Source organism: Wolffia australiana, chromosome 4 (genome assembly GCF_029677425.1).
Source record: "Wolffia australiana isolate 7733 chromosome 4, ASM2967742v1".
NCBI lineage: Eukaryota > Viridiplantae > Streptophyta > Magnoliopsida > Alismatales > Araceae > Wolffia > Wolffia australiana.
The window spans coordinates 1,367,501-1,383,637 of NC_135838.1; the positions used below are offsets into that span (position 1 = coordinate 1,367,501).

A 16,137-nucleotide genomic window follows, 5' to 3' on the forward strand; every position below is an offset into this window, starting at 1 on the left:
CAAACGTGGTGGCAATGGCGACGGCTAGATAGTGGTGTCCAATATGGATCCTCTCCCAGAGAAGTGCATGGAGAGAATAGATTGACGAAAAGGAGAGGAACTGGCGAGAGGTTGACGCTTTCCTCTTCCTCCATGGTTCTTATTGGGATTACAATAATAATATTATTATTTATTTAGGAACAGTCCCTGGACCCGGGCCAAACGGTTAGGTTAGTCCCAAAATGGCTGACCGACAATCCGGTTCGGTCTGGTCTGCCCGAAGTTCAGTCAGACCGTGCCCTTTCCTATCCACCACCAAGTTAGAGAGATAACCAGGTATAGAGCCAGGGTTAGCCTCTCCACTGCCATGGTAAAGAGAAGTCTAGAGAGATTGTAGAGAGAGAACCAAGCAACAAGTTAGAGAGAGAACACAGAAAGAAAAGAGGGTGACAAAATGGCGGGCATAGATCTGATACCACAGAAAAAAGAAAGACAAGGAAATTAAACCCCGACCGCCTCTCTAAACCGAAGAAAAACGCAAGAACACTAAAAAAACCTGACAAAAATATTTTTTAAAAAAACGCCAATCTTAGCAGCTACTGACGACCCCATTTGCATTCACTTTCTTCTCACCCGCCTTTTGTTCATCTCCGCCGTTGATCGCGGCTGTTTCGGTCTTGTCGGTCGCCGCCTTCTTCTCCGCATCGTCCACGCCCTTTTCTTCGACAGAGTTACTCCGCGCGCTAACCTGAGAAATTTAATTTAATCATGTTAGATCCTAGAGAGAGATTGGAGGCTTCAGGGAGAGAGAAAACTCCTGAAAGGAGAAACCATTTATCTCCTGGAGAGTTAAATGAAATCCAGAAGAGCAGACCACTTTAATTCTAGAGAGAAAAAGAGAACTGTGAAGAGAGAGAGACAACCCTGAAGAGGGAAACCATTTAATTCCAAGACAAAAAAGAAAGGTCAAATCCAAGGAAAGGAAGAGATCCCCAAAGAAGAACCATTTAAATCCTAGAGAGAAAGAGAGAAAAACCCTGACGGGAAACCATTAAAATCTATGAGATAGGAAAAATCAGGAAGGAGGGTACCTGTTAAACTTCTAGAGAGAGAAAATGTTTTAATCCTAGAGAAAAATGAAAAAACCTGATACGGGCACCATTTAAATCCTAGATAGAAAGGGAACCCGAAAGAGGAAACCATTAAAAACCAAGAGAAAAAAGAGAAGTCAAAAGAGAAACATCTAAAACCTACATAGAAAACGAAAACCATTTAAACATTAGAGAGAAAAGCCCGAGGGAACAATTAAAATTCTGGACAAGAAGAAAACCCAGAAGAGTAAATCCATTCAATCCTAGGCAAAGGAAAACCGAGAAGAGAAATCCGTCTAAACAATTTTTTTAATTACGTATATATTCCGGAGAACACGAGAAAGAAACCCCAAAAGATGAAACCATCTAAATAGAAACGATGAGAGGAAAAACGCGTCTTTGCCTGTTTCAGAAACTGCTGCTGCTTGGCTCTTCTCTCCTGCATCGTCTTCTGTCGCACCTCGTAAAACAGAAAATCATCCAAAATTGACGTCTTGCTCACATGCTCCTTAAACAGCTTCAGCATCTGAAGACCTTGCTCCAGCTTGATCTGCACCCCGCAATAATATTTAAGAAACACATAATTAAAAATATAATCAATAGATTATGTTACTCTATAAAATTAAAATCCGGGGGGGTTCTCACCTCTTGGGTGTCCCTGCTATTGGTAACAGGCTTATTATCGTTGTTCTCTAAGATGATGTGTTTGAGCACACTGTTGGGAACGTCCTTCACGATGTGCCACGTCACCGGGAAGCAGCCGGTCCACCTGTCCTGCTGCCAGTAGTCAACGGTCTTGTTAAAGTCAACTGGGCCCACCATCTCCGCCACGCCCACAAACTGGCCGCTTGTGTTCACCTGAGAGACAATCAAGCGCATGATTTTCCTAAACTGCCCCTTGATAATCGTAGGAGATCGATCTTGTTAAGGGCGAACCGAGAATAAGAGGAAGACTGGGCAGCCACCGGGCTTCTCCTTGGACTCGACATAAGCGGAATGGAGCTTCTTGTTGCCGTTGACCGTGCTCGCCCAGACACCGTATTTGATGCTCTTGTGGACGTCGTCTTCGCTGTATGACTTGATGACGAAGAACTTGGCATCCGGATAATCATCGGGGAAGTCTGCCTTGTTGTAAAGCTCCTTCTCGGGCAGCAGAGCCGATTCCTCCTCGGTCTCGGCGGGGGCTGTGCCGGAGGCTGTCTGGGTCTTTGTTGACACAGCAGGCTTCTGGGTCTTCAATTGACCGGAGCGCGGCCCCCGGTTGAGCTCGCCTAGCTCATTGCTCTCACTGGCTGGTGAGAAGAAGCCCCCTCGGCCTCGGGGCTTGTACTTTGGGTCAACGGCATACCACCCGTGCCCGTTGACCCTCGAGTCGTAACCAGTAGAAGCAAAGCCAGCTCTGTAGGCGCCTCCATACTGGCCATAGATTCTGCTGTTCGGGTACATCCTACTCATGATGCCGGGTCTCTGCGAGTTCAAACCCTGGATCAACCAGGACAAATCCAGTGCTTCAACTAGAATGAATAGAAAGATTAAATGCTAAATAGATGGACAAATAGGAAACTAGCTAAATAGATGGATGGATGAATAACTGGATTGACGGATGCATGGATAGATACACGCATGGATGGATCGATAGATGGATGGATACATGGCTAGATAAATGGATACCATGGATGCTAGATAGAGAAATAGATTAAACACTAAGTAGATGAACGAATGAATACATGGATGGACGGATCGATAGATGAATGGATACATAGCTAGATAAACAGATGATAAGTGGATACCTAAAACGCAAGGTAGACCAATAGATTTAAAGAATTTGATTTCACTTTCTGGTTGAAAGTTTACCACTGAAGAGAGAGTGCTGTTGGAGGCATGTCTGTGTTGCCCATCGAGGTAAGTGGGGCCGTCGAGCCATTGGATAGGCGACCTCATCCCATCATAAGCGTATCTCAGGTCAGGTGGGTAGCCAGCAGGGATACCGCCGGGCACGGCAGCGCTGCCTCTCTGGCCATTAAACCCTGTCAATGGCTTCTGGTGGTTGTGCTTAGCAGGAACTACATCATTGGCAGAAACTTTAGTAGTTGTCTTAGTGGAATCTAGAGGAGTGGCTGCTTCTTCGCTCGCCGTGGTCGATGTCGGGACTTCTGCCTGAGACGAGGGCGGTTGCGTCGTTGAAGTCAAAGCTGATGAAGTCGGTGTTGGTGGCACGTAGTATAGGCCCGGGTATTGATACTGCTGATGACCATATATCTGACCATCAGGCCCGGCTGCAGGCACTGGAGAACCAGGAGCAAACGCTCCATACGGGGCGTAACCATAGCCCGGGTAATAATCCCCATAAACACCCTGTTATTTTGAAATTTTAGAATCAAAATAATTTTTTTTAAATAGAGTAAACAACTTAACCTACTAGGTAAGATACATAGGCTAAAGAGTTTATAAAGCAAAGCGGTCATCTTGTAATCCATATTCATTTTTTACGACTTTTTTCTGTCAAAAAATATCATTAGCGTTTAAGAAAAACCAGAAAGATTTAGGTACCTCGTCGGGATTCGCGTATCTAGAATAGTCTTCCCACTTGTTATTGTATGCTGAAAATATAAATTAACGGAAGGGTTGTAAGAAACCTGGGTAAAAACAAGAACAGTACAACGTCCCTTCATTAATTGCAAGGAACTAGTTAGTAAAAATCAAAAATCCGATTTCCACTTCAATGAAAGTCAAAATAACTCACTTCCAAAATAATAAGGTTGAGATGCGTATCCGCTAGAAAGATAGTAGAGGCTGGGATCAACAAAGTCCTGCAGAATTGGCGTCGTTGATCGCTCGTTGGAAGGAACGTTAGTGTTCGTCAGGGTATTGCGCTCTGCCGTTCCGTTGGTCTGCTAAAAAAAGATTTCCAAAAAATCTCAGAATTGATTCTAAACAAAATCTCAGTCAATAACCCGAGAGCTAACCTTCTTGGTAACCTCTGGTATAGTATGGCTCTTCGCCTGCGTTTCCAGCGACAATTTCTGCACCAAATCTGCGGCTTCTGTTCCACAACAAGACCAATCAAACACATAAGCCCACACAAGAAATCCACAACAAAAATAAAGTTTGGCAAATCCTATCCCGCCTATATCAGATTAAACGAATAACCTGACAAGAACACGGCGAACCACGACAAAGAAGAATATAACCGCATCAAACTCCAGCGAAATCCCCAAGACGAACGAACGAAAAAACGCGAAATTGCAATAAACATCAAAAATGGACGAAATCGGGGACAGAGTCGAGTGATTCTCACGTTCGGCGGCCGGATTCAACGTCGCCATGATAAGATCTCCACAGAAGGCGATAAAAACCTCCTCGCGGGGCCGAAACTTGGAGAGAAAGCGAGCGCCGGGAGCGAATCAACCGCGCGATCCGATCTGCGATCTTGAAACTGGGTAGAAACGGCGATGAAGGCGATCCAAGGGGGGATTTGAGGGCCGCCGGAGCTGGCTGCGCGGCAAAACCCAGGAGAGAGAAAAACCCTAAAAGGGCGGGGAAGAAAACAGAAGAGAGGGAGTGAGAGAGAGTCGTATTCAAATACCCGACTCGGTTCTTTGCTTGTTCTTTCCCGGTAAAATGCATTAAAATCGGCTATTCTATCATTTATTTATTTACGAGTTACCAGTTATGAACCCTTATTTTTCTTGTTTTATTGTTTTGTTGGATCATCTTCTGTTTTTAAGTTTGAATTGGATATTTCCTTGTGCTAAAATTAGTTTAATCTTCGTCTAGTGTTTTCGTGTTTTTGTTATCGGCAAAAACATGGTGCAGGTGCTCGTAGACCAATTCAGTCGTAGTCATCGCCTATCCCAAGGGCGATATCGTGCTTGTTCTTTCCCCGTGAAATGCATTAAAATCGGCTATTCTGTTATTTATTTATTTATTTACGAGTTACCAGTTATTAACCCTTATTTTCTTGTTCCTTGTTTTGTTGGATCATCTTCTGTCTTTAAGTTTGAATTGGATATTTCCCTAGGTTGGAATTAGTTTAATCTTCGTCTAGTGTTTTCGTGTTTTTGTTATCAACAAAAACACGGTCCCGGTGCCCCTAGACCTATCCAGCCGTAATCATCACACATCCTATGGCCAATATCGTGCTAGTTCTTTCGCAATAAAATGCTTTACAATCGGCTATTCTGTTATTTATTTATTTATGAGTTGAGTTATGAAATCTTATTTTCTTGTTTTCTTGTTTTGTTGGATCATCTTCTGTTTTTAAGTTTGAATTGGATACTTCCCTATGTTAGAACTAGTTTAATCTTTGTCTATTGTTTTTTGTTACTGGCAAAAACACCGTCCCAGTGCTCGTAGACCGATCCAGCTGTAGTGATCGCCTACCACAAGACAGATATCTTGATTGTTCTTTCCCGGTGAAATGCATTAAAATCGGCTATTCTGTCATTTATTTATTTATTTTGTGAGTTATGAAGCCTTATTTTCTTGTTTTCTTGTTTTGTTGGATCATCTTCTGTTTTGAGTTTGAATTGAATACTTCCCTAGGTCAAAACTAGTTTAATCTTCATCTAATGTTTTCGTGTTTTTGTTGCTGGCAAAAACACAGTCCCGATGCTTGTAGATTTATCCAGCCGTAGTCATCGCCTGCCCTAACTGAATATCATGATTGTTCTTTCTCGGTGAAACGCATTAAAATTGGTCATCTGTTATTTATTTAGTTATGAGTTATGAGTTATGAGTAGTGATCCCTGGGAAAAAATATATATTATAACTCTTATTTTCTTGTTTTGTTGGATCATCTTGTGTTTTAAGTTTGAATTGGATACTTCCCTGGCTTAGAACTAGTTTAATCTTCGTCTAATGTTTTCGCATTTTTGTTGTCATCAAAAACAGGGGGCAGGTGCTCGTAGATTGATCCAGCCATAATCATCCTCCATCCTACACCCAAAATATCATGATTGTTCTTTCCCGGTGAAATGCATTAAAATCAGCATATGTTATTTATTCATTTCATGAGTTATGACTTATGAGCAATGATCCTGGGGAAAAAATTAACTCTTATTTTATTGTTTTCTTGGATCATCTTCTGTTTTTAAGTTTGAATTGGATATTTCCCAAGGCTAGAACTACTTCGATTTGTGTCTAATGTTTTCGTGTTTTTGTTACTAGCAAAAACACAATCCCGGTGCAACTAGACTGACCCAACCGTAGTGATCGCCCATCCCAAGGCTGATATCGTGCTTGTTCTTTCCCGGTAAATGCATTAAAGTCGGCCATTTGTTATTTATTTGTGAGTTTTGAGTTATGACACCTTGGGGGGAAAATTAAGCTATTATTTTATTGTTTTCTTAGAGCATATGCTCTTTTGAGTTTGAATTGAGTGTTTCCCTAGGTTAGAACTAGTTTAATCTTCATCTAATGTTTTCATGCTTTTTGTTGCCGACAAAAACACATGTCGGTGCTCGTAGACCGATCTAGTCGTACTGATCGCACACCCGAAGACCTGTATCGTGCTTGTTCCATCTCAGTAAAATGCATTGAAATCGGCCTGTGGATTAACTTGCATAAGTCAATCATTGGGCGATATGTGATTGTGATTTCTGACACCATAGTGGCACCTTTGTGCAATGATTAGGTGTGTAAATCAACGTGAACATTCATGATTTATTGCCATTTGATCTAGTCGAATGGCGCCACATGTTAATGCCAAAAATATATGAATATAAATATTAAATAATTCCCATAAAAATTTTATTATACACAATAAATAAATATATAAATTATGACTAAAAAACTAATATATCCATGAATTTAATGTCGATAAAATCATATATATATATATATATCTTTATCAACTCATAATTTTAGTGTATTCAATAATTAGACGATATAAAGAACCTTAAAATACTTTGAAATCCAAAAATCAGAATAACACTAAATGAATATCCACAATTTTTTTAATATTGGTGACCTACGTGTATGAATAAAATTCCATAATATTGGTAACCTACGCATATGAATAAAACTCCATAATATCAGCCCAGTAATTTGGGCTTCATTAGTAATTCCCAGGTTATTTCGTTTAAATTTGGTCTTCTTTTTAAAATATGAAGCTGATGGGTTGATTAAGTCATGAAATAAGATTGATAGAATTAAAAATAATAATAATTCATCTGTTTATTTCTCCATGACAATAAGTTTTTTTATTTTCAAGTTGGAACATTGTTTGGAAAAGAGAAAATAAATGTATTGAATATTAAATATTAGTTCATCAATGCACTTAGAACACGTGAACGATGTGAGAACGTAAATGGGAAAAATATTTAACATCCCAATGACCTATGTTGGATAATTTTATTAATGATGCAGGTTCATGCAACACCCCCAAAAAAAGGCACATAAGAGCCACCCGTGGGGAAACGTGTACTCGCAGTTCAGTTTAGGGACCCCTAATATATCATATTAATACGTGTTGGGCCTTATGAATGAGATTGTTGTGGCAAAAAAGAAGTTATGGTTTTGGTATTCCCTTTTTCCTCTTGTTAGTTATATTCCGTAATTATTATCAATCAAGAATAGGGAAACAATTATATACTAATGTATAATATTTAATATTATATACTAATTAATCAAGTATCCATTAAACTGACCGTAGGTTGAGTTTCCAACCCGTGGGGTGACAAGATATACTTTGTGTTCTAGAGTATACTAATAATGATACTCCCATGAAACATTTATCATAGTTTAATATTTTTTATGCATTACTTGCCATTTGTGTGAGAATCCAAAATAGCTTCTAGTATGATACACCGTCAAACCTTAGTTGGTCATTCTAGATTGTACGGATGTGTTTTGAGTCTTTAAAAAAAAAAATTGGCAAAATACACGGTGACGGGTACGTCCAACCCTGCGGTTGTGCTTGTAGACCGATCCAGCCATGCCCTGGACGTAACCTAGGGGGATTTTATATATGAAGTGGATTATTTATAAGCGTTTATAGGCGTGGAGCGAGCATAAAAATTCCAATTACACTCGGATCCTGCTCGTCCACGCCATGTGCAGGAAAAGAAAAAGGTACACGAGTGATACCTGGGAGGTGCTCGGAGAAGGGCGCTCGTGTCGACATCTCGCCAGGTCCCCCGTATTAGTGATGATGTATGGAGTGTGTGGAGCTCTTCACGTCGTCAACAGGTGGCCTCGTTGATTTGCGTGGCGGGACATCAGTCAAGCGAGAGGGCGAGCACTCCCGCATGGAGTGTTTCGAGTCACAGACAATACCTTCTATGATATTTCCACTACCCTGGCCTTGTACTTAACTGTATCTTATTATATTTTTTCTCGAGTCCATTGATAACACCAAATGACATTATTGAATAGAGATTTAATGTATTTCACATGGTTATTTTTCATTCAAAGGATCACAAATGCATGCTATTTAATCTTAAAATAACATCTTTTATTTTTTGAATGGAATTATGACTTTCTTGATTTGATGGTACAAAATGTTACCTGATTTTATGCCATCAAATTCGAAAAAAAGTAATTTTATGCATTAAAATACAAAGTTGTGTATTTATTTCATTGTTATTAGTAGCATTACCATGTTTATGGAGTTATTATCTGATTTTCTCTTTTTTTGTATTTAATGTGATTTTATGATGTTTAATTCACAAATAAAATATTTTTATCTGTCCAAAATATCATTTTAGACTCATTTTAATATTTTTTGGGACATTTAAATTTAATTATTCTGCAGCTCTACTAGATGTCGCAGTCTAAATCATTCAAACTATGATCAATTATTGGTGGAACGAGTATAGGGTAGTACACAAATCCATTGCCATCAAGTAAAGAGGGTATGATATTACCCATGTAATGCTTAGTGGTTAGTCAAGTTTCACATAATATCACGCGAGCATCAATGACCAAAATATGATCAGATATTGTGGCAATTTATTGTGTTTCATTCAACACACATTGTTACAATAAAGAACACTCGACTGTAGATTAAAAAGAACCAAAATCTGATAGTAGATGTCACCTACCTCTTTAGATGTGTGTATGCATGTCACTATTTGGTTTAACAACATCAAATCAAAAGGGATAAGGATTGCATCAATAATTTTCTCTTTTTATTTTTTAAAATATATGTGGAAGAATCTAGTTAGCCTCTGCATTTTTTTCATATAATTTGATGAAATTGATTACACTTATTGCATAAATCAAAGGTACATGTCAGTACTTGATTGGAGCATCTACACAAGAATGAATCTTGATGTGGACCTTTTTTATGAGGAGAGATAAAAAATAAATAATCAATATTATTCAAACCAATTCACAAAGTCTAACAATCCAAAAGGAGTTCTGGGTCGAAATCTGATGGGACTTCCATTTTTCTTATATTTCCACTGGCGGTGTTTGATATACAGATACACTTCCCGACAGTGTAAAAAAGCACCTTGGATTGTTTTCCTAATTAGGACTATCAGAGTGATTTGTCCATTCAAGATCTCAATCAGATAAATTCTTGCATTTTAAGAACAAATTATTGTCGTCACATGGTGATGGCAAGGTTAGCATGCTTTTTATTTGCAGACTCATGTCTCAAATTATTTTTTCTTTGATTATCATTGTCAAGGATGGCATATGTTTTCACCATCATGTATACCGCCATCAAATCTATTGTCAGTCACTGCGTATCTGCCTCCATCTCTCTCATTACAAATGACACTACATATATATCACCAGTCCCCCTCCACCGCTTACCAACATATATCCACCACCATATAAACCATATTAAGAAACGATAAAATAACTCCGATCCACTCACCAACAACACACACTCTCACAAAAAATCTCCCATCAACAATGTTAACAAAACGCCAGTTGACGTATTTTATTATAATTATTGTAAGAAATTTCCACAAAAATTCCTAATTTTTTATTATAAATTTTGAACAAACTAGGATAAATAGGATATTATTTGATCCTCTTTGTAATTTTTAAAATTAATTTACACTAATATAATTCATTTAATTAGATTTAAATATAAAAAATATGAAAATTCATTTAAAAACAAATAATTGCTTCTTGCGGATTTGTTTCTTACAAGCAATGCATGTGCAAGGAAATTATAAGTAGCCTTGAATAATACATTTTACCATGATCTCTGGTTTACCATAGTTTTAAATCTCCACTGATATAAAAGGATCCTGTCTGGGATAATCAGTCACATTCGAAGACTTGTTGCCTCTGAGATATAATGGTTTGTAATATTGTAAGAAACTTGTAGGCCATATTCAAAGTACAATGTCCATCAAGAAGGTGTCTTCGGTGTATGAGTCTAAGAAGGACTTACAAACCCATGACATAAATCAACCTGGTTAGAGTTAGGCATTATGACATTCAAGGATTCATAGAGATCAATTCAATAAACTCTTTCCCTAAAGAGCGTTCGCTATCATCGTATCTCCACACTAGTGGCAATAGGATTAGCCACACTTGTGCGAGCAAATGCTATAGAGGGCCATTCTATTGAGATATATGGATGTACTACTCGAGTATCATTCAGATATGACTGTACATAACATTTTTAAGAATATAAAGATCATCACAGTGCGATCTGATGATAATTTACTTGTGCAAATGATCCGTATGAAGGACTCCTCTATAAGCATCATACGTGTATTACATTACATATTGCAGTAATGACTATTCATCAAGATGTAGAGTGTGAGATTCTCTTGTCACGCTCATGTGTTTCTATTGTATTCATGATCCCTTCATTGGTTGAATCCATGCGTTCCATTTTATTCCCTTTATTGAATATATTAAATCCGAGTTTTGTTTAACTTATAATGTTGATACACCATACTAACATAATTCACATAACTTACTTTTTTGATGGATTGTAAAGATGTTCTAATTTTTTCATTGGTGATTTTTTCAGTAGGTGCACTTTTTTTATTATTTCACACTTATTTTCTTTATCTCACATACTCACATTTTCTCTATTTGAACCCTTGATTTTGATTGTATGATTGACATTTCAAACTTACTTCAAATTTCAATAATATCGTTACACTTTTATCAAGTTCCACTACGTCCATGGCCATTCCCCTACAACACAATCTGATAAAACACATCATAAATTTACAAAGAATTGTATGTTGAAGGACCCCTAAAACTATGGGAAAAATGTTCTATGTGGAAAGACCCTTCCTCGCTAAGTATGAGAGTTAAGCCTTTTTGAAAGTGAACTCAGATCGTAAAAAAGTGACGAATAGTTAATTCTGGTTTCAATAACGATAACAAAGAGTCATACCATCATTTCCCAATTATTCATTCACACAATAATATTCTCTATCCATTTTACTCGTTGTCTACTTGGAGCATTAGCTATATATTTGATCATAAAGGTTGATTGTTTTCAAGATCATATGAAGTGCATACTTGGAGCATTTTGGGTCAAGGAGGAGATGCGCATGGGACTTAATAAGGGAGAAATTAATAGGTGCGATCATAGTTTTCTCAGCCTACAAGCTCCAGAAAAAAAAAATCCCAATATAGGCAACCGAATCTATAAGTTTCACTACATCTTTCTTCAAATCTACATAAAATACCAAAAAAATAGTGTTTCCTTTTTATCAGTCTAACACAGACCTTGGAGGATAGACTTATTCTATAGTAGACCCAACCCACCAACTTGCCCTATTGGACTTGTAAATATCACTAGAACTAAGGTTTGTTGTGCCAACCCAATCTCATCCCACACGTGACCCTTTTGGAATGTGGGGAGGGGTTCTCTCATATCAAAGTGTCACACTAATGAACTTTCAAGGGCCAATATTGTTGTTCTAAAGGCACTGACATTGATTAGAACGTTAATAAATAAAAAATAGAAAAGTAAGGAGATAAAAGTTGATGATCAAATCACACGCGCATGGTTTGGCTCCACGATTTCTTGGTCCCTCTAGTGATATGTGTTGATTTGTTCATGTCACCAACCTCCAAATGAATCCATGTGATTCTCGGCATGCCAATACCCTCATTTGTCTTGAAAATCCCCGTTAATGCTCATTAATGGTATCGTGAGTGGAGAGGAGCGAAGGGGATGAGATAAAAGGGATGACCACCTGAAAAGTTTATGGGTGAATTTTTTGTAGGGGTTTATACTATTTTTCTTATTACTCCAATAGCTTAGGTATGTCTTTCCGTCTCTAGAAAATCATTAGCGTATGAACCTACTAGCCCATGAGCCACTCTAGTTAATAACTCCAATGGCAAAATAACCCTAATTTCCCGTCCAAAATAATTATACATGTCAACATATTCATATTCATCGATCGTCGAGTATGTTTAGTCCCTCGTCTGTTCAATGCTCCAAAGATAACTTAGCGTATGGTTATGTCAAACCCGATCGGTCATCCTAGTATTGGTGCATTCATAAATCGTTAGAGAATTCTTCTCTGAGGTTGTACTAACTCAATCACCGACTTCATCGCATCATCTTCATTGAATTGTCTACTATATCGAGGGCACATTGTCCAATCTTGACCTCTTTATCATATTTTTTAACTTCACGCTGCACCCAAGCTAATATTATTTGGTGTGCCATGAATACAGGCTCATAATTCATAGTCAAAGCACAACTGTACACCCACGATACATATTTGGTGTCTCATGTCTTTGGATCACTTACACAACACGTGAATCAACATGATCAAGAGATGGTGTTATAACATTAATTTATTCACACTAACAATTTCAGTGAAATCTTTAGCTAAATAACACCGAATATTCACCCAATATCCATATGAGTGAGACTAGACAGTTCTATTCTTTATAGATACTGTCCTTTTTAGTACACACTGATACGAATGTTTATAACACATGCTTAAAAACTAATGATTTTTTGTATTATGATTTGATAATTATTCACTAAGTCAGACCACACATCCTTGGACTTCATCACAAGTATCACATGTTCTATAGTTAATGTCTAATAAGATATGGAATGTGTGATTGGCTTGCTGGCCACTATATTTCCACCACCTCCACCACTACATCAAAAGCCACTAGGCATATAATTGTAGTTATAATAAGGTCAGCCCAAGATAGAATAATTAATATTGGCCGAGAAAGTTTTTTAGGGATTACTGCACTCGACAAGAGGTTAACAATGTCTAATAATGACACTTGCATTAGATTGTACAATAATGCGTTAAACATTGTGATCATATTTCCTCCCCTGATCTTGGGCTGAAGTAGCAACTCCAATCTTATTAGACTGCCCCACCTCACATTCATCCTGCCAAGGTGCACCACCCCCCGACTCCTAAACACCCCCGACGCGCCATGTGTTACTCTAGATCTAATATGTACAATGTAACAAGTATAGGATGGAGTTCTAGCCACAAGGGGTATCTTCTCAGCATTGTCACCTCCTAGTTTTCATGTTCTTAATGCAAGACCAACATAGACCCTTCATAAGTAATCATCGATGACCAGGTCTATGCATCTGCATGTCTGAGGCTAGTGTGGTACATCCATAGCACACTAAAACCAAAGCATGGTTGTTGTCTCAGTGTGTGCGCTACGTAAAGTTGGTCACTCCCACTAATTAGAGCATGTAGAATTTCCACACCATCAGAATTTATAACATGATATCGCTAATGTGAAGCACCAATCTAAAGCTTGTCACGAGGTGACACACCTCCGTGCTGAATGGCACCTTAGTGCTATCTCGATGCCATCACGAGAACCCTCACACTAACGAAACCATTGATGTAGTCTTTGTCGTACACATGTCATACTGATTGAGGTTCTCACGCTAATGTTTGGGACAAACAACAAACAATGGAATAAGACAAAGTTAGAGGATGGAACACCATTTAGATCATCAATCCATCACAAATACTTTAAAAACTTGTAGTGGATCGTAGATTCTTGATGATGGAATGGAACTGAACAATTGACACAAAAGCTTTCATCCAGTTTTGTGTTTGAAGGTTGGGAAGGCTGCTTGATACTGCTAAGAGACCAATAGCTAATGGATATAATCTGACAAATGACTAATTACTGATTCTGGTAATAGATAGATGACTAAAGACTAAAAGATGATAGATGACTAATAACTGGAAGTCAGACAAATGACTAATGATGATTGACTGGCATTTGTAAGAGACATATGCCTAATGAACGTAAGACGAGAGATGGATAATTTATGATGAGCTGATGACAAACAAGAGACATGAGACTAAGGACTGTAATGACTGATGCTGGTAAACACACTACTATTGTTTTTAAGACAGCATATGACTAATGACCGATGATAGATGACTGTACAATAGGGATGACCAGTGACCACAAGATGACAGATGATTTTAAGAGATGGACGGCCAATGACTGTAAGATGATGACTGACTAACCCCTAATGCCATTAAGAGGCATATAACTAATGAATATAGGATAACATATGACTGTAAGAGTTGGATGACCAGTGATTGTAAGATGACAAATGACTAATGCAATTAAGAGGCATATATCTAATCACTATTGGATGACAAATGACTGATGATTGTAAGGGACATATGACAGGTGACTATAATATGACGTATGACTAATGACTATAAGAGACATATGACTCGTGACTGTAAGACGACAAAAGGCTAATGACTGATGCCATTAAGAGACATATAACTAATGGCCATAGGATGACAGATGACTGATAACCATAAGAGATGGATGACTAGTGACTATAATACGACAAATGAACAATGACTGTAAGATGACGAATGCCTAATAACATGTGCCATTAAGAGGCATACTGCTAATGCCTATAGAATGACGGATGACTGATGACTGTAAGAGACAGATGTCTAGCGACTATAAGATGACGGATGGCTAATTACATATGTCTTTAAGATGTTGAATGACTGATGCCATCAAGAAGCATATTACTAATAACTACAAGATGTCAGATGACTGTAAGGGATGGGTCACTAGTGACGGTAAGATGACCAATATCTAACGACTGTAAGATGACAGATGACGGCAAGAGACGAAGTATCATCGGGCAAGGAGTATTATTGGGCCTACTACAGGACCCCATAGGTCCACAGAATTTAAACAGACGGGGCCTGGTGGGGCCCAGCATTCACTGCCATGGAGGATGGGAGCAGCCACGTAGCATTTCCATGCATCCTCTTGGCCTGTGGAAGTTGAGAGTTCAGACAGCTAATGACAATAAAATGACAGGAGACTGACGACTGTAAGAGACTAATGACTAGCGACAGATGATTGTAAGAGACTTAAGCAGCAAATAACTAACAACTCCAAAATGACGGACGACGTAAGCGACGAATGACTCATGACTGTAAGGTGACGGATAACGGAAGATGGAAAGCGACGAATGACTAGTGAATGTAAGGTGACGGATGACGGAAGATGGAAAGCGACGAATGACTAGTGACTGTAAGGTGATGGATGATGGATGACAGTAAGCGACGAATGACTAGTGACTGTAAGGTGACAGATGACGGAAGACGGTAAGCGACGAATGATTAGTGAGTGTAAGGTGACGGTTGACGGTAAGCGACAAATGACTAGTCACGGTAAGGTGACTGAAGATGGTAAGCGACGAATGACCAGCGACTGTGACGGATGACGGTAAGTGACAAATGACTAGTGAATGTAAGGTGACGGATGATGGTAAGCGACGAATGACCAGTGACTGTGACGGATGACGGTAAGCGACAAATGACTAGTGACTGTAAGGTGACGGATGATGGTAAGCGACGAATGACCAGTGACTGTGACGGATGACGGTAAGCGACAAATGACTAGTGACTGTAAGGTGACGGATGATGGTAAGCGACGAATGACCAGTGACTGTGACGGATGACGGTAAGCGACAAATGACTAGTGACTGTAAGGTGACGGATGATGGTAAGCGAGGAATGACTAGTGACGGTGACGGATGACGGTAAGCGACAAATGACTAGTGACTGTAAGGTGACGGATGATGGTAAGCGAGGAATGACTAGTGACGGTGACGGATGACGGT

General features: G+C 38.8%; 1 protein-coding gene across 3 annotated transcripts; it reads right to left on the reverse strand.

Moving 5' to 3' along the window:
- Positions 1-426: 426 nt before the first annotated feature.
- Positions 427-4,637, reverse strand: LOC144702734 (YTH domain-containing protein ECT2-like). Of its 3 annotated transcripts, none has more exons than XM_078574752.1 (9): positions 4,369-4,637; positions 4,037-4,113; positions 3,814-3,961; positions 3,621-3,670; positions 2,925-3,425; positions 2,007-2,552; positions 1,716-1,928; positions 1,474-1,620; positions 427-727 (listed from the first exon to the last, which is right to left on the reverse strand). In XM_078574752.1, exons 1-9 carry the CDS (start codon positions 4,394-4,396, stop codon positions 569-571), a joined length of 1,869 nt encoding a protein of 622 aa, XP_078430878.1. In that variant the 5' UTR covers positions 4,397-4,637; the 3' UTR covers positions 427-568. The 3 variants fall into 3 exon arrangements, with proteins under 3 accessions (XP_078430878.1, XP_078430879.1, XP_078430877.1); XM_078574753.1 differs by having other exon boundaries at positions 2,007-2,537; positions 3,814-3,964; XM_078574751.1 differs by having other exon boundaries at positions 3,814-3,964; positions 4,369-4,636.
- Positions 4,638-16,137: the final 11,500 nt, after the last annotated feature.

Excerpts from the sequence above, each read along its gene's own strand:
- LOC144702734 (XM_078574751.1), bottom strand. The coding sequence starts at position 4,396 with ATGGCGACGTTGAATCCGGCCGCCGAAC. Across the intron at positions 2,553-2,924 it reads ACAGCACTCTCTCTTCAGTG|GGTTTGAACTCGCAGAGACC; the intron begins GTAAACTTTCAA and ends TGGTTGATCCAG. Across the intron at positions 1,621-1,715 it reads ATAGCAGGGACACCCAAGAG|ATCAAGCTGGAGCAAGGTCT; the intron begins GTGAGAACCCCC and ends TGCGGGGTGCAG.